This window comes from Oncorhynchus clarkii, chromosome 17, assembly GCF_045791955.1.
Source record: "Oncorhynchus clarkii lewisi isolate Uvic-CL-2024 chromosome 17, UVic_Ocla_1.0, whole genome shotgun sequence".
Lineage (NCBI taxonomy): Eukaryota > Metazoa > Chordata > Actinopteri > Salmoniformes > Salmonidae > Oncorhynchus > Oncorhynchus clarkii.
The window spans coordinates 69886626-69904457 of NC_092163.1; the positions used below are offsets into that span (position 1 = coordinate 69886626).

A 17832-nucleotide genomic window follows, 5' to 3' on the forward strand; every position below is an offset into this window, starting at 1 on the left:
CACATACTGTGCTGCATGTTTGTCCGTCTGGAACTGCTGCTGTTTCAAAACCTGCATTCATGATGATCAAAAAAAAAAAAAGTCTCTGCTGTGCAGATTGACAGCACCTCTCTCTGCTGTGCAGATTGACAGCACCTCTCTCTGCTGTGCAGATTGACAGCACCTCTCTCTGCTGTGCAGATTGACAGCACCTCTCTCTGCTGTGCAGATTGACAGCACTGAGGTGCCTGCTGACAGAGAGCACTTCTAAAGCTCCATCCCCTGACTGCTGGTCCCTCGTCTGCTGTCCGACTGGGATAATTGTGCTTGCTGTGCTCCATCCCTGACACCCCTAGTGCCTGAAAGCTCCAGCAGTACGTGAACGGATTACAAAATGGTGACTCGCCACCGTTGTGCCCTACTACCTCGTTTGGTCCTCATCCTCATGAAGTCCCTCTCACATTCATTTAATATTCAATCAACTGTGACACTACGGCATTGGCTGTTGGTCGATAATGATGACATGTGTGACAGAGGGGGGTTTGTGACAGAGCGGATATAAAGAGGAATGGAAATCAGACCATTAAACACAAAGGAAACCTTGAGAAGTCTCTTTTCAAAGATGCCGATAGTACAGAAAATCCAAGGATTCTGACTGGGTTTAACAGAGCGATATCTGCATAATACAAACCCCTTTAGACAAACAGGCCGTTTAAAAATGTGTAATGTTGTCAAATTGCAAACATTAACAACCTCTAATTGCACGGCTCCAGTTATCTATTCCTTGGTATTATAATTTAAATCTGTAAATAAAAACAAGAGCTGGCCTTTACTCCATGCATAAACTAAGGGGCCACATAATCTAAAGGCCCCTAGGAAGAGCCATACATGCAATGCCATTATCATTTTTTCTCTGCATAAGATATCCCAAGATGCACATTCAACAGCAATGTCCTTTTAAAAGACACAGTAGTCTATATCTATTAGTATGCACACCTTGTCGTTTTAAAGCCAGACAACATTTGTGCTTTAGCTTACAGTGTGGAAGCTTGCTGTATTCCCACTGTCCATCTATAACACCATTAATACACAGCTCTGCCAGACAGCAGCACTTCTCTTCTAGGTGTTTCTTTAATTAACCTTAAGTTCAGAGTCCAAGTCATACAACATAACTAATTCAAGGAAATGTATGAATTGAACTTACATTCTCCATCTATATGCAAATAAAGATAATGTATTAGAAGAGTACATGTGCAGCATTGAAAATATTCATTTGATCAGTGCCACTGGCTATATAACAAATTACTCTGAAGGGAAATGCAGATTGCTAAATGGGGGAATCTGCAGGGATGAGCAACCTGGGTGAATCAAAGAACCTGACCTTGAGAAGAACACAAACCTCCCTTAATAGAGAAATAACACAAGGACACCTCAGTATAATCCTTTTAATGTCCATGATGTATATGCGGTCAGTGGCGCTTTGGTGAGCATGAACATTACAGTTCAGTTAAACTAAGGATACATGCAGAGACATGCTCCACGGTGGTGTGCATCCATCATTTAATAAAGTACTGCACTCTTAGAAAACAAGGTGCTATCTGGAACCTAAAAGGGTTCTTCGGCTGTCCCCATACGAAGACCCTTTGAATAACCCTTTTGGGTTCCCTTTCCCCAGAGGGTCCGACCTGGAACGAAAAAGGGTTATTCTATGGGGACAGCTGAATGACCCTTTTGGGTTCCCTTTCCCCAGAGGGTCCGACCTGGAACGAAAAAGGGTTATTCTATGGGGACAGCTGAATGACCCTTTTGGGTTCCCTTTCCCCAGAGGGTCCGACCTGGAACTAAAAAGGGTTATTCTATGGGGACAGCTGAATGACCCTTTTGGGTTCCCTTTCCCCAGAGGGTCCGACCTGGAACTAAAAAGGGTTATTCTATGGGGACAGCTGAATGACCCTTTTGGGTTCCCTTTCCCCAGAGGGTCCGACCTGGAACTAAAAAGGGTTATTCTATGGGGACAGCTGAATGACCCTTTTGGGTTCCCTTTCCCCAGAGGGTCCGACCTGGAACTAAAAAGGGTTATTCTATGGGGACAGCTGAATGACCCTTTTGGGTTCCCTTTCCCCAGAGGGTCCGACCTGGAACTAAAAAAGGGTTATTCTATGGGGACAGCTGAATGACCCTTTTGGAACCCTTATGTGGTGTACTGAATAACTGACAGCCCACGGACTCAAAATCACAACATATTTGTTTTTTTTTACTGTAGGCCTACAGATGTTACACTGAATGTGCACTGACGGTGTCGATATCAGAGGGGAAACGGAACTGTTTCATGTATGTCTCCCTTCCTCTGTACTGCTGCAAAGGGCTATACTTGACACAGCACAGATCTCACTATTACAACGGGAGAAAAACCAGAACGATAAGAACAATGCTGTAACACTGTCTCACATCTAATTAAAATAGAAGTGTCAGCTCCCAAAAACAATATTTATAGACTAGTTTGTTGTGTAAGGAAAAGTTGAGTGCTTTGATTCAACAGACTGTGAATGTTGAACAGCACTCGGTGTTGGGCCCAACTAACCAACACTCAAGCATGAGCAGAAAACAAAGTCATGTAGCCGTCCCCTTTTCACAAAGCACTGGAGAGAGCATGGAGAGGGGGGTTCTCTGGTAGAGGTTGATGAGAGCCATGGCAGGCCAGAGGACAGTGATTTATGATCAGCCTATGGTGGTGCAATGCTGGGATCACTCTGCAGCTCTGACTCCTGACAATGCCTACCATGGTGGGTTACCAATGATGGAGTATCTGTTGACCCAGCATGGCATCACCAATCATACCCTACCACCTCTACTTCAAACCAGCCACCAGAGGGGTATGGATTCTTTTCTGCCATCAGCACTGACATAATCAAACGCTTGGCTCGCCGTGAAAAACAGGATAATACTAAGGGATAAGAGCTGCAATTGGAAGTATGAAATTAATTACTGAACCATAGCACATTTAGGACACCAAAAACAAAAGTTGGATAGCAAGTCATGTGATTTCAAGGTGTTTTTTTCTCCAAAACACACTACATGCCCTTTAATCTGCCTTGTTTCCCTGCAAAGACAGGCTTTCCACTGAGTTGTGCTGCTTCCCTGCCATGTGTCTGTCTCCAGACTTAAAGACTCCCCTCACTGAGAATGCCTCTGGTTAGAAACTGCATTAACCACTGTGTTGGAGGCTTGAAAATAAAGGACCAGGTTGGATGGGAGACAGCAAAGTTTGAGTCAAAGGTAACCTGCTGATGTGAACTAAAATCACAAAACACAAATCAATGGGTCCATTTTCCCTTGAGTGGAGTCTTGTAAATGTAGAGAGTAAGACACAACAACGTAAGGCTGTTTGTTCTGTTCTACATTGACTGACTGAAGGCCGGGGTCAAGAATCCATGGACACAGCAACTTCAGATATGACTGGAGGGTTAATTAGAGCAAGCTACACAACTTCAGGGGACAAATCAAATAAAAAGGAGCCATAAGCAGAGAGCTGGCACGTGGCTTGGAACCATTGACATTAACATCTGATATTTAGTCCCAGAGCAATAGCATCCGGTATCACAAGGTAATCCAATTACAGGCTCACAGCCGCTTTGCCCACTGTGTTCTGGTGTCCATGTTTCTGGACCAATCAGATGGCCCCGAATGTGTTGGCATTCAGTGTAGGATCAGTTGGGTACTCAGATCCAGACTTATTGCTGAGAAGAAACTAAGGGCTGTGGGCGTGGCAAGGAGTCTGGGTAGCCATGGCAATGCCAATGGACAGACAAGTCAGTTTTACAACATCCTATTTCTCATCACTGTCAACAATACCCAAGACCAATGAGCAAGACCATTGTGCAAATTCCATAAAAATATATATTTTTTAAATAAATGTTAATTAAAAATCATAGGCGTATTCCAGTTCATTGCATTGTCTGAATGGGTAACGATGTAACATTTCAGGTTCAGTGACTACATATCTCAAAAGAACACTGCTGCCACCCAATGGAGAGTTGCTGAACATCATTTGTCTGACAGAAACAGTCCATTATTGCACACCTTTCCAAACTAATATCACACACATTTCACAGAAATAAACCACAGACTCAATTTCAAGTAGATTTGATATTTTACTTAAAAAAAGGTGCGCACACAATACAGAGTATAAATCAAACAAGGAAAGGAATAAATCCATGTAAAAAGGCTGTGTTAAAATAAATGACCGTGTGTAGCTGAAACCGCCCGGTGGCGTACAACAAGTTTTCTACAACGCCAGATCTGGCTGCAATAACACTACACGTCAGCCACACACAACACATGGCAAAACAAAAAGCTACATCCCATAAAAGGATTGATTAGGAGGTCAAAGACAGCTTGCTATTTGGGTCGAGTCTGTAGAGCAACTTAGCACCAACTCCACTGCTTCTTCTCCCACTCACCTGCCATCTTGCTCACATTAATCCAGTCTCTCAGATCATCTGGCTCTGTCAGTACTGGGGGGGGGGGGGGGGTGAATGGCCCACCCAACAAGCATAGAGAACACTGCAGAAATGTGGAGGCCCTAACGGTCTCCCTACAGCTCCATTGTCTCAACAGCTACGGCTACGGACAGATTGCATTGCTGGTAGTACAGTGAGGTGGGCCCACAGATACAGTAAGAGGTGGGCTCAGTCCAAAATATCCGCTAGGGTTTGGCAGGCACATTAATTCGACCAATGTTCCCCATTCATACAAACACAGGGACACAGTTGGGATCGGGTGATGTGGGGTGTGTTAAGCAGAACAGAACGATGTGCAACGTTTGATTCAAAGGAAACGGTGTCGTTATTAAGAATGTTGAGTATGGTGGTACGGAGGGCAATTGTGTATGGTGCACTGCATTAGTTTACCGATTTCAAAAGGTCACGCCAATATTGATCAGGTCACACCCACCAACAGCAAACATAGCTCAAAGGCGGTTGAAGAACGTTGTGCACCGTTTGGGTAAATGTGTCATTCCGTACAAGCCTTCAGTGACTCACCCAATTTAGCAAAATGTTTAATAAACTGAAAAGGAGGAAAGGTCAGTCCAGTTCTTTGAAGCGTGCGAACATGGCCTTGCGCACCGCTTGTTTATAGGTGGCATGATTCCAGACAACAGACTCCTTTTTCTTCCTCTGTGGGAGATAAGATAGGAAGCACAAAGGGTTAAAATCACCACCAAGCTTTAAATAAGAAAAACGGGTTAAAATCACCAACTAGCTTTAATAGATCCTCGTTATGGTCGGACCCTTTTCTCTCTCCAATTGTTGCCTAAAAGGACATACCCAAATCTAACTGCCTGTAGCTCAGGACCTGAAGCAAGGATATGCATATTCTTGATATCATTTCAAATAAAACACTTTGAAGTTGGAGGAAATGTGAAATTAATGAAAGAGAACATTAGATCTGGTAAACGATAATACAAAATAAAAAAACATGCACTCCCCCATCAACTTTGAAATGCAAGAGAAAGGCCATTATATCACTTAGGAGTCTAGGCACAATTTAGCAGTGCATGTGCAAAGTTTTAGACGGATCCAATGATCCATTGCATTACAGTTAAAAATGTTGTATTAAGTCTGCCCAAATGGTCAACTGATACATTTTCAAGTTCATAACTAAAGAGAACATACAAAAATGATGTGGAAATAAAAAAAAATCAGTTTACACAATCCCAGGAATGTCATAAATGATGGATAATTAGCTTCCCTACAGAAAAGACACTAACCTTCACACATCTAGATGGGGGACACAGCAGGGGTTCAAACTGTAGAACCCAGCTCCTACATTTGAATATAAAAATGGATTTTATCAAACAAAACTATGCTACATTTTATCTCTGGGACCCTCAGGATGACAAATCAGAGCAAATCACTGAAGTACATTATTTAACTTTAGAGGTATCAAACCAGTTGCCGTGATAAAAGTTGTGTTGTGCACTCTCCTCAAACAATAGCATGGTATTTTTTTCACTGTAATAGTGAAATTGGACAGGGCAGTTAGATGAACAAGATTTTAAGCTTTCTGCCCATATAAGGCATGTCTTTGTCCTGCGAAATTTTCCAGTTACTTACAAAATCATGCTAATCACATTAGCACACGTTAGCTCAACTGTCCCGCGGGGTGGACACCGATCCCGTAGAGGTAAAAAAATAAATAAAACTGGGGTTAAAATCACCACCAAGTTTTAAATGAAAAAAAAAAAAAAAAAAACTGGGGTTAAAATGACCACCAAGCTTTAAATAAAACAAAAAAAGTTAAAATCACCAAAAAACCCAACTTGACAACAGACTGAAAAAGAAAGATGTTATAGTACCTCAACAGGCTCAGAACCTAACCCCGGCCTCTCGCTGCCTTTATGCATGTCCCTGGAGCCACCGACCCAGCTATTCTGGTGTTGATGTTTCCTTCTCTTCTGTTCAGGGGAGCCGTTGGACTCCCTGGCACTCAGCTATGGAACAGATTACAGACATCAATACATCGTTCATATAACATTTCAACAATACTTCCTGAACATAGCTGAATCGGAGATTAGAGAGAGATTAAGGCAACTAAAATTTTCACGACTATTAAGCTGCTTTACGACTACTTATCAAATGTGTAAATCTAGCCTCCACTGACCTCTTTCTCCTGGTTCTCCAAAGCCTCCAGCTCTTTCTTTGATCTCTTGATCTTCATGTGGATCTCCATGTTTTGCTTGTGGAGGTCTGAGAGCTGCTGGTGGCGCACCAGGCCGTCCTTATTGGGGAACTGTCTCCTACACAGCAGGCACGCCATCTTCTTCCAGTCTGTCAGCTTGTCTTCCTTTTCCTGAGACTGACTCCTAGAGGCCTGAGGATCCTCATGCTGCACCACCTCCTCCTCCTCATCACTGCCTGTTGCTGCGTAGTCTGATGCCAGCAGGCCCAGAGAGCCAATGGACTGCTGGGAAGGGTGGGGAGCAGGAAGTTCAGAAACAACGTCACCGGGGAGGAAGGCACCCGACATAACAGATTGGAATCAAATTCATCCCTTCTTTCCCCCTGATCATACACAACAAAACATTGTAGGCTTTTGACAGTGACCTCACCAATCAATCAATCTCACCTTTGAGCCCTTCCCCTCTTTCTTGGGAGGAGCCATAGGCTTCTTGAAGAGGTCGTCTCCACCCTGTTCAGGGAAACAGAAGAGGGACAACGAAAAAACTGATTTAATTCCACACCATTGCATTAAAGTGCATGCATGTCACAGAGTCTCCCGGTACCCACCTTCCTCTCGAAGATGGTGAAGGCTGCGTCAGCTGCCTTGGAGGACTTCCTGTCGTCCAGCCCGCCACCGGAGGCCTTGAGTACAGGGGACGGAACACGAACACTGTCCTTCTGACGGTTCTGGATCTTAGCCCAGCGCTCCATATCCTTCATGATCTGAGACAGACATGCGTGTTAACCATCTATAAGGTGGTGTATTGTTCCTTTAGCTTCATTATACTTGACTATATTGTGGGTTAACCTTGAAAGCGGCTAGGCTCCTGGGTTTCTCCTCTTTCTCTCCTGGTTTGTCTTTGTTGTCTTTCTTGTCTATGCGAGGTGTAGTGTCCTCCTCCTCTCTCCTCTCGGGGTTAGGGTTGGGGTTAGGGGCAGGAGTGGGGTTCAGGAGCTGGGGAGGGTCGAAGTGAGGGGTTGGCTCTGGTCTCTTCATGTCCAGCGGAGCGTCTGCTGCTGGATTAGCCAGAATGGCCTGTACGTCGGGTGCCAAGGCAACACCAGACTGGGCAATGGGGAGCTGGGTGTCTGTAGAGTGTCCTCCGGGAACGGGGATGTACGTCTTGGACACACTGTCCCAGTACAGGTACTCCTGGGTCTGGGCATTGTAGAAATACTGCACACACATGCGCGCACACACACACACACACGTTGGACATGAAGGACGTAGAGTAGCACAGACACACCAAGGTAATTTGAAGAAAATGTATCACATATGAGCTACTGTGTAGAACTCTTACCCTAGAGGCAGGGTCATAGTACAGGGTAGTCTGGGGATCATAGTAGAACCCAGACGTGGCATCATACAGGTAGTTCGTCATGTCTGGAGTTTCAGTAGCTGGACAAATAAAAAAAAAACAGCTGTTACAAGAGTATGACAAGATGACAATGATTCATTTCCTGTCTATTCACATACTTTCCACAGATTCACAAGAGCGTCTGAAGTGGCATATTCCCTGATGTCTGAGGGGTGCACTTGGCCTACTGTTTGGCCTTACCATAGCTGTAGCCATCAGTGCCATGATCTCCTGTTGCTGCCACCCCCCCTGCTGCTGCAGCAGAGGAGACCTGGGGGTCCAGAGCCTGGTGGTAGGGATCAACTGGTGGAGGTTCAGCATAGCCACCTCCCTAGGATGTGGAAGAGGGAAGCATTGGTTAGAAGGGCATTTCACACTCACTCATGCATTTCCTCTGCTTAAACTGTCAATGTTTCTTTACTTTTGGATAATCAGGTCTTATAATAGTCTGATGGTGTCTTACCGAAGTCATGCTGGTGTTCAAGTGCGAAACAGATGAATTGGAGAGAGGGTCTGAGCTTATCGGTCCACCCATATGATCGCCTAGGTAAAAATAATACAAATCATTTTCTTCCTGCTCATCCTCTACTCAACATGACCTGACGATTGAAGCATGTTGATCTGAAAGACAGACAACCACAGGCCGACGCAATATTTGTTGTCTCTTCATGTACAGATCCTGGAGGGCATACATTTTCAGGGAGAATAGTGTTTGAATGGGGATACTGACTAATGAGAGAGGTCTCACCTTGCATGTTAGGTGGGGGGCCTCCTGGTGGTTGGTTGGGAGGTTGGGATGAATAGTACTGCTGCTGCGATTAGAGTACAAAACAACACAGTTTTCTAACCAACACATTATCTCAACAAAACCAAAAATGATACCAAACACCTAACGTACCTCCGTCATACTGGCCTCAGGTGGGTACCCCAGGAGAGAAGTGTTCGATTTATCAAACTCTTTTCTGTAGCTGCCAGGAGAATAGAAACCATCAAATCATCAGTGGTAAAAAAAATAACATCACTGGTCTTACACTGAAGAGCTTGTTTACATGATATAAGTGTCTCTCACTTTTGGTTCTTCAGTGGCTTAGCAACCTCAGCGTAAACCCTGACCCCGTCGATAGAGAGAGGCCTGGGCTTGGTGAGGAGCTCTACCAGACGGGTCACTTGCTAGGATGGAAGAAAGGCCACGTCATGACATCCAGACATAACATCCATTAAGCAGGGTACAACTCTCAGACATTCATACACATGGGGGTGCAATAAACCATGACAAAGTGGCCAACTGACATGTAATGGCAGCTATGTGATACCTCATGGGAGTCCATGTCTACGAAGCAAAAGCATTTGGCTCCCGGGGGTTTTCCTCTGACCAGACGAACGTTCCTCTCATCAAGGTAGGCGAAGGGGTCCAGGGATTTCAGAATGGTCTCCACTGTAGTGGTGGGCTTCACATTCTTTATGATCATGGCTGTGAGGAAACACAAACAATCACACTGATCTTGGGCTTTCCTTAGAAACAAACAAATGTTTTAAATAAACAATCACACCATCAACTCCTTACTAGGGTTCCCTACTCCCCAAAGATTACATTTCTAAATACCCTACTCCCCAACTATTCCAATTCTAAATTCCCCAAGGATTCCCATTCTAAATTCCCTAACGATTCCCATTCTAAATTCCCTAACGATTCCCATTCTAAATTCCCTAACGATTCCCATTCAAAATTCCCTAACGATTCCCATTCTAAATTCCCTATTCCCCAATAATTCCCATTCTAAATTCCCTATTCCCCAACAATTCCCATTCTAAATTCCCTATTCCCCAACAATTCCCATTCTAAATTCCCTATTCCCCAACAATTCCCATTCTAAATTCCCTATTCCCCAACAATTCCCATTCTAAATTCCCTATTCCCCAACAATTCCCATTCTAAATTCCCTATTCCCCAACAATGCCCATTCTAAATTCCCTACTCCCCGACTATTCCAATTCTAAATTCCCAACTATTGCAATATTGCCCCAGCTCACTCACTCTTGCTCTCCTTAAAGATGGGGTCCATCTGATGTGGGCCAGGGCCTTGGCGGGGAGGGTTGCGGCTGGCCCAGGACTCTGCCTGCTGCTCAGCCTCCTGCTGTCTAAGTTGCTGGTCCACCTGCTGCTGCCAGGCCTCTGGGGTAAGGTCCGAGCTGCGCTGCCATGAGCCCTGCTGGGACAGTGGGTCAACTGGTGTCTTGGCTTGGGAGACATCCTGGCTGTGGTGCTCATTCTTGGCCTTGTCGACCAGGAGCTGGCCTGGGCATGGCAGTAGGGGTTCCTGGGTCGGGGGGCCTGCCTTGTGCCCTGGTTCCTGAAGCAGCAAGAGAAGGCATATCAGTTATTTAGTGGTGGTTGTCTCAACCTATGGCTTAACATAAGGAGCACAGGCAAATCAAATCCAGCATGCATACAAATCTTGGGGTGGACATTACCAATAAGAAAAATAACTATGCTACTAGCATGCTTAAAACAAGAACAAAGGTAAAGGGAATAAATCACTTCCAACTACAAAAAGGCCCTAACTGTGATATCCAACACTTACTAGAGCTTCCTTGCCACTTCTGTCCGGCTGGACGTATCGCATCAGAGCTGTTTTAGTGCCAACCTTCAGGGATCCCTGAAAAACAGGAAGAGAGTGAGCTAGATTCAAACTGAGGAATCTGCTTCCTTGCCAACCAAGTGACTCAATTCTAAATGTTCCAAGAGAATAAGACTCCCATCATGCACTGTGGCAGGTTTAGTCCTCCTCTGTGGTGAGGGTAAAGGGGACGACCATTATGGTTCTGACAGGGATATGGAACTTAGATCGACCAATACCTTCCAAGGTATTTCCTCCATGCTATAGCATTACTGTTTGCCAGGAGGTGGAAATTCTAGCTTTTCTCATGTACAGTACTTTGGGGAGGAGACTATGAATTTCATATTAGTGGTCTTACTAGATAAAGCTAGAAAGCTATATTCCTTGACAGTATAGGGCTCAAATATGTACTTAAAATGTGTACTTAATCCAACATGAAATTCAATATACCATTGTGTCGGCAGTGCTCTGTAAATGTATATGACACTAATCTGCATACTGACATGACTGCATGATTTGACATGCAAGCTGTAGGTTGGTAGACTCAACATCTCCAGTTTAACTAAAATGGTGAGTGGCAGTTATATCTACAATAACCCATACTTGCTGAGTTCAGTATCGTTAACAGGGTTAGGATTGTAAGACCCAGGAACCAAGACCAGTGTATTTGAAACCTTTTATGTAGTCGTTGATGGGTAAAGATACAGCTGACTACATGAAACAATTGTGAGGAAGCGCATGTTTCTAGAATCAATATCTTAGGTAATTAAATCATAACCATTGGATGGTAGACCCAAAACCATTGTAGCAACCAGCTACCCAATGGGGTAAATTAACATAGAAGACACATCAAAGGAACATGTAACACCTGTCACTGGTTCTGCTTCTTTCCAGCCTTGAGCAGAGCCAGATATGGCTGGCCTATATGATGTTCTGTTGCTTAAGAATGTAGTGCATCACGATTCCCTCAATATGGGAAGCAGAATAGGCCAATATGGTTGGGAGAATATCAGTTATCTATACCCTAAATCTATACCCATGGCGTGCACCACTGACATTCACCTGTGCTACCATGGCTAAACTTTACATGGCTCTATACCAATGGGACCAATAGAAAGGTCTCACAACAAAAGGAGAAAGTGAGCCAAGAACTGTGGTCAAGAGAAAATATTCCTCTGCTGTCAAGTGGATGGGCATCAAGAAGATGTATGCTTGTATTTAGCAGGCAAGAGTGGATCTGATGTGGAGGATGCATTTAGAGATGGAGTCTATCCATTCAGCAATGCAAAGGAATAAAGTTACTATGGTAGATGCACAGCTCTCTCTGTGTAGAGAAAGATGAATGAAATCGAACATTGTCCACTTTGTTGAGATGAACGAATGAGTAAAACCCTCAAGACAAACAGTCACAGAGTATTCTAGAACATATCTAGTAAGTACCCCCAAGACACAGGTAAAGTTGGCCTTGTGGATAGCCAAAGGTGACGGCAGGATATTGCCAAGAAGGAATAAGTCAAAGGAAAAAGGGTCACAGCAAACTGTAAACAGATCAACTTTCCAATATTGCCACCAAAGGACCGTTGAAAGGATAATGGCCACCACCAAAATTAAAAGCAACTTCGTGTACGTTTAAAGTCTGTAAAGCTGAAAGGAAAAAAAACAAACTAATACGGACTTGAACGCTAGCTCAGAAATGGCTGCCTTACTCGTGTAAGCACAACCCATCCCAGAACAGCAGTCATTTTTTTGTGTGTTTTAATCTATTGAGCTTCAAGTTCCATAAATAACTTTATAATGGAATATGTAAATGATTCAAAGCTAATATTATATCTAAACTGAGTAGTCTGATCTGGAAAAGACCTTAGGACCCTTAATATATTATTCTGCAGGTAATAACCATAACACCAATAGCTACTACTACCAGCCTGATAAAAACAAAGTTAAAATGACTAAAACATGAAGGATCTGACATTGCTATCTAAAAATGAACAGATATCACTGTAAAAAAAAGTATCCAACTAAGACCTGGATGGACAGAGGACCAAGAATCCAGGAACAAGACCCATTATGATAATATGCCTATGGGCTTAGACATACAACGTACCTTATTTCTTATTCCATGTATCCAAACATTTACCTCATTTATTGTTTTGAGACTACGTTATTTTTTTTCTCTCAGAGATGGTTTTCTTTGTTTTCATTTCAAAATTCATTCCGATTTAAGAGAATTACATTACAGCAAACAAATCTGGAGAATGTTGTTCGAAGTGGTTTCTCTTTTTCTTTCCTTTTCAATGCCAAGTGCATCACCAGAAGCACGCCTCCTCTTTGACCTCATTATTAAGCTATTGTTGTGCGAAGTCCCCTTGAACATACGCCAACGATGTCAATTCACACACCCACAGGTAGGGAGTAACTCCCATAAATTATCCCAAACAATAACCAACCCTGCTCCCACCTCTCCCCCTTCTAAAATGCCCGCCCCCAGCCCAAGCCTTCTTCCTGCCCGAAGGCACAGCCGATGTAGAGAGATGAGGATGGGCCACCTGGTTGGATTCCATGAAGTGGACTGCATCCTCGAGGTTTAAAAACTCCACATAGGCCGTATCGTAGCTGTAACCTGGGGACAGCATTTGAAATACAGATGGATTTGCGTTAGTCAATTCCAGTAAGGACAGCAGTTCACGAAAGGAGATCACATTCAGCATTTTTGTGGTGATGGTGTAGCATTTCGATGAATACATTGGGGGAAATTGAACATTGTCCTAATTCTTCATTTTTTGACATGTATGCCAATCTCTCCATACCTTTGCAGCACAAAATGCATTCTAGTCATTTATCTTTAATATTTGAGTTGGCAATGTTGTCCTTAATTAAAAGCCAGTACCAACATCTTTTCCAGATTCAACTATGGATTGAATGTTGTCTGTAAACATACTCCCAAGTACACCAACTACAGCTTACTTCAAATTTCCCTCTTAAGGTAAATTCCTGCAAGCATAGCATAACCTAAGTGCTACTAAGGCATATGTGTACTGTGTATGATTTAAGTGCTACTAAGGCACAGGCCTACTTTGTATGAAAGAAAGTATGGATTGTCTTGCTGCATTTTAAACCTGCCATAATAGTTTGTCACTCAGAAACTTGGTATTGTAGCTTCTCAGGGATCCAAAATGTAACGTAGATGGCTGATGCAGTCCTACAATCAAATCATTGAGAAAACTTTAGTCTAAGCTGAATGACGAGAAAAGCAACACCAAGAACCTGAAGTACTTACATAGTCTAATATAAACTTGCTGCCTATATTCTATCGTAATCAGATAGTTTTTTTGTTTCAATAAAATAGAAAATGGTGTATAAGGAAAAGGTGTGAACAACATAAGAGATTGCATGTCATAAGAACTTTAGTGACTGAGAGTCACTGTCAAAGACTGCTGCAATAAGGATGTTTGGACAGTCTTCCTACATTGTCAGGAATGAAAAACACTAATGGCTACATACTTAGAAAACTTGGCTGTTGAACTGATGAGCGATTGCATCAAGACCGAGAACATCGGAGGCAACAAAGACACTTTGAAAAGAATATGAGCGTATGATTCGAATAGCGAAACAGCGAAACAATTCGTAGGAGATTCGAGATATCGTTCGAGTTGAGCATGTCCACACGGGGACTTTGGTCTCACCTGGCACAACATTCTTGATTTTCATGCCCTGCATTGGGACACCATCGCGGACTGCAAAGGCACCAAGGATCTAAAAGATAATTAAATATTGTTAGGTTCTAACCTTAACACACACACACCTATAGGTATATAACTAAACTTCTATCACCTAACTGCATGATTTTGTGCAATGAGAAAAGTATAAGTCAAAAGCTAAATGTCTGTGTTTTGATTCCTACCTGCTCCATTGTGGCCGTCTTAGGAATTCCAGTGATGCAAATTGTATGAGTAACCTTGTCCTTCACAGATGCACTCCGGTAATCCTGATCCTTTAGTTGACAGTTCAAATTTAAACAGGTTAAAGCAATTGAAATTCATATAAATTACAAAATGGACCACCAACAGATGTACAATAACATTTGTATGGAATTTGTATTTAAATAAATAAAAAACATTTACATTTTCAATGGGTTTAGTCTAAATATTTGCTTTACTAACCTGGGAACCAGAGTCACTGAATTTTGGAGCCGGGACTGCTTTGGATTCTTTTAGAACTTTGTCAGGTCCTGGCAGCTCCTCATGTTTGTAGTCAAAGACTATCCCTGGACCTGTTCTGTAATCAATGTCCCTGTAGTCCTGGTCTTTGCCTTGGAAGTCTGGCCCTGGAACCAGCTTAACCCTATCTGGGCCTTGTTCAAGCAATTCATCCTTCGGCCCTTTGAAACGAGTTTTATCGTTTGGCCCATGGCCCAGTGGAGTTGGTGGAGTCTTCTCTAGGATGTATGGGGGTCTGTCCTTCTCCAAGAGGTATGGGGGCCTGTCAACTCGATTTGGTGCATTTTGATTCTGCTTGGGATCCCCATGTTCGGGCCAGCGCTTGCCGTCATTCTCTCTGTTCGGCATGTTTGGCAGGAGCCCAGGACCCATGGGTGGAAAGGCAGGGTCCTGAAGACTTCTACGGCCAAAAGGTGGCAGATCCATGCCAGGGATATCTGTGGGTGGCTTTTTATCCCAGTTCTGGGAACGTGGAGCTTCTCTGTTGGGGCGAGGGAAGTCAAAAGGAGGCCCGTCTTTTTTCCCAGGGAATTCTGTAGACGGCATGTTCCTTTCTTTAAAGTTTGCCGGCTCTCCAAGAAGACTGCCTTCTCTGGACACTGGAGGGAATCGCTGTCCCTGCATCTCTTTGGAGAAAGGAGGAAGACCTCTGGTCATGGGGGATGGATGAGAGTCCTTCTCCTTCTTACGGTTCTTCCACTCCTCTGCAAGCGACACCTCTTCCATTTCTGGGAATTCTCTGTCTCTAAGGGTGCCTTCTGGATCTGTACCCACAAACTTGGGTCTGTTTGGGCCACCAAGATCTGGAGGGCCGCCAGGCCTACCCCTGACATCCATTAGAGCCCCATCATTGTCGGCAAATCTTACGGGAGATCTATCCCTACCTCTGAATTCAGCTGGAGGTCCAACGCGGTTTCTGAAGTCCGTATCAGACTCAAATCTTTTCCTTGGATTCAATGGAGGGGCACCCCTCCTGTCAAAGTCCATCATTCCCCTGTCTCGATCTCGGTCTCGTGGAGGCATGTCCATATTAAACCCATCAATGTCATCCATGCCCATCGGGGGCCTGTCTATGGGTGGCCTGTCCCTATCACGCATGTCTCTGAACCCCTCATTTCTACCCATAGGCTCCATGGGAAATCCTCCTCGCCTTCCATCCATGTCTGGATTGTTGAAGCCTGGCATATCCTTGCGGAACATATCCCTGTCTCTCATGTCAATAAATCTGTTATTTGGCTCTCGTAGATCTCGTGGAGGCATGCCTCTCCCTCCCATGCCTCTCCCCCTCATTCCTCTCCCTCCCATGCCTGGCCCAGGCCCCATGAAACCACCACCAGCAGCTGCATTAAGCAGCTTGTCCCTGATTGACATTTCATACTGCCTTCTGAGGCTGAAGTCTGGCTCTTCTCCAGGTCTCCCCAGGAAATCCCTAGGTGGTTCTCCTCTCCCTCGTATGTCATGTGGTTCCATATCACGGTCCCTCATATCAGGTGGACAGTCCATCCTCCTCATATCCATAGGAGGCCCCCGATCCTGTGGTCCCCTGGGACCCATGTTCATTCCGTCTCTACCCCTGAAATCAGACATAGGGCCATCTCGGCCCCCAAACATTTCTCCACGATTGTCCCCACTGGAACAAAAAAGTCAGAATTCATACTTTGGGCTCTAAACATTTACAAACATTTTTAAATTAAGGAGCTCTCAAATCAAGTAACCACCATAAGAATGTAAAATCATGAACTTTCTCTTGCAAGATAGTTTTTCTATTTGCATACAGCCATTGCCACCATCTGCTTACCGAAAGGGTGGGCCCCCTTGTGGTCCTCTCCTGGGTCCGTCCCACATCATTTTCAAATAACCAGCTTATCTGACAAGCACAAATATGTAATGTCAAATCCCAGACAGTAGTTTAACTCCAATGCATTTTTTCCTTCACAGTATAAATACCCCTTCTGTCGGGAGATCGATAAGCATAAAATGTAAGTAAACAAAAACAGTGTAGCTACTACAAAGCGAGATGGTATTGATACCATAGTCTGCATCAACCACCATCTTTATTTAGCCTCGTATGTCGTGCCAATGCATAGAGTCGTTAGCAAGCTAGATATGTAACATGGGTATTAAGATAGGGCTAATACTTGTGCTACTAACGTTAGCTAGCTAAATTGAGTAAGATAGTAGCTAGCTCCATTCAGTCAATATTTACCACACCATTTGTTGATCAGTTGAAACTAGCTAACGTTAGCTTACTGTCTGGCTAGCTATCAAGTATGTTGATGAAAAACAAGCAAGGTAGACGATGGCGTGCAATGCCAGTTAATGACGACGTTTCATCTAGCTAACTAACGTTATCCGTGCTGGCAACCATGTCTAGCTAGCTACAGTAACGCCAACGTTAAACTGCCTCCATCGGCTTTGTATTCCAAGCCACGAGCGAGCTCATATACTGGCAGGTACCCATCTGTTTTCAAAGAATACGCGATATAATATTTTTATTTTACGCCAGATGTTGATATGAGCGTTAAATAATCATATTTCATTAATTTCTACGTATTTTCATAGGGGAGACTCACCTTGATATTTCTTCTGAGAAACAATCGGGGAATAAATGGAGACCGGAAATTTTAAGGAACTGATATTTCCGGGGAGGGTAACTTTTAAGTGGGAATTGTAGTCCTCTGACAGTCTGGAAACTACAGTATCCACTGATGGCAGCAAGTATACTAAGAAACGCCGTTTGACGCGTCAAATAACGGGCAGGCATAAGCTATGGACAACGAACACAATTGCATTTTTATCGATGGCAATTTGAATGCACAGAAATACTGTGACGAGATCCTGAGCACCATTGTTTTGCCATTCTGTACATAATTCCTGGAAGTTGAAAATGTCACAGTTCTTCCATGGCCTGCATACTCACTAGACATTTCACATGACA

The 17832-nt window shown here is 43.8% G+C and overlaps 1 protein-coding gene across 3 annotated transcripts; it reads right to left on the bottom strand.

Annotated features, from left to right (window-relative positions):
- Positions 1 to 4110: 4110 nt before the first annotated feature.
- Positions 4111 to 17528, bottom strand: LOC139371338 (RNA binding motif protein 6). 3 transcript variants are annotated; one of them, XM_071111677.1, is made up of 21 exons: positions 17468 to 17528; positions 16693 to 16761; positions 14838 to 16524; positions 14579 to 14668; positions 14361 to 14430; positions 13224 to 13297; positions 10642 to 10716; positions 10095 to 10410; positions 9373 to 9530; positions 9129 to 9229; positions 8958 to 9027; positions 8808 to 8871; positions 8523 to 8602; positions 8261 to 8390; positions 8003 to 8100; positions 7510 to 7878; positions 7269 to 7424; positions 7108 to 7170; positions 6643 to 6945; positions 6338 to 6472; positions 4111 to 5156 (listed from the first exon to the last, which is right to left on the bottom strand). In XM_071111677.1, the coding sequence occupies exons 2-21, from the start codon at positions 16740 to 16742 to the stop codon at positions 5064 to 5066; spliced, it is 4182 nt and encodes a 1393-aa protein (XP_070967778.1). In that variant the 5' UTR covers positions 16743 to 16761; positions 17468 to 17528; the 3' UTR covers positions 4111 to 5063. The 3 variants fall into 3 exon arrangements, with proteins under 3 accessions (XP_070967778.1, XP_070967781.1, XP_070967779.1); XM_071111680.1 differs by having other exon boundaries at positions 8808 to 8868; positions 17468 to 17495; XM_071111678.1 differs by having other exon boundaries at positions 4117 to 5156; positions 6643 to 6942; positions 17468 to 17504.
- Between the last annotated feature and the right edge of the window lie 304 nt (positions 17529 to 17832).

Coding starts and splice junctions, on each gene's coding strand:
- LOC139371338 (XM_071111677.1), bottom strand. CDS start 16,742: ATGATGTGGGACGGACCCAGGAGAGGACCACAAGGGGGCCCACCCTTT. Junction 13,298..14,360: donor AATCAAGAATGTTGTGCCAG/GTGAGACCAAAG, acceptor TGCTGTCCCCAG/GTTACAGCTACGATACGGCC. Junction 6,946..7,107: donor AAGAGGGGAAGGGCTCAAAG/GTGAGATTGATT, acceptor CACCCTTCCCAG/CAGTCCATTGGCTCTCTGGG.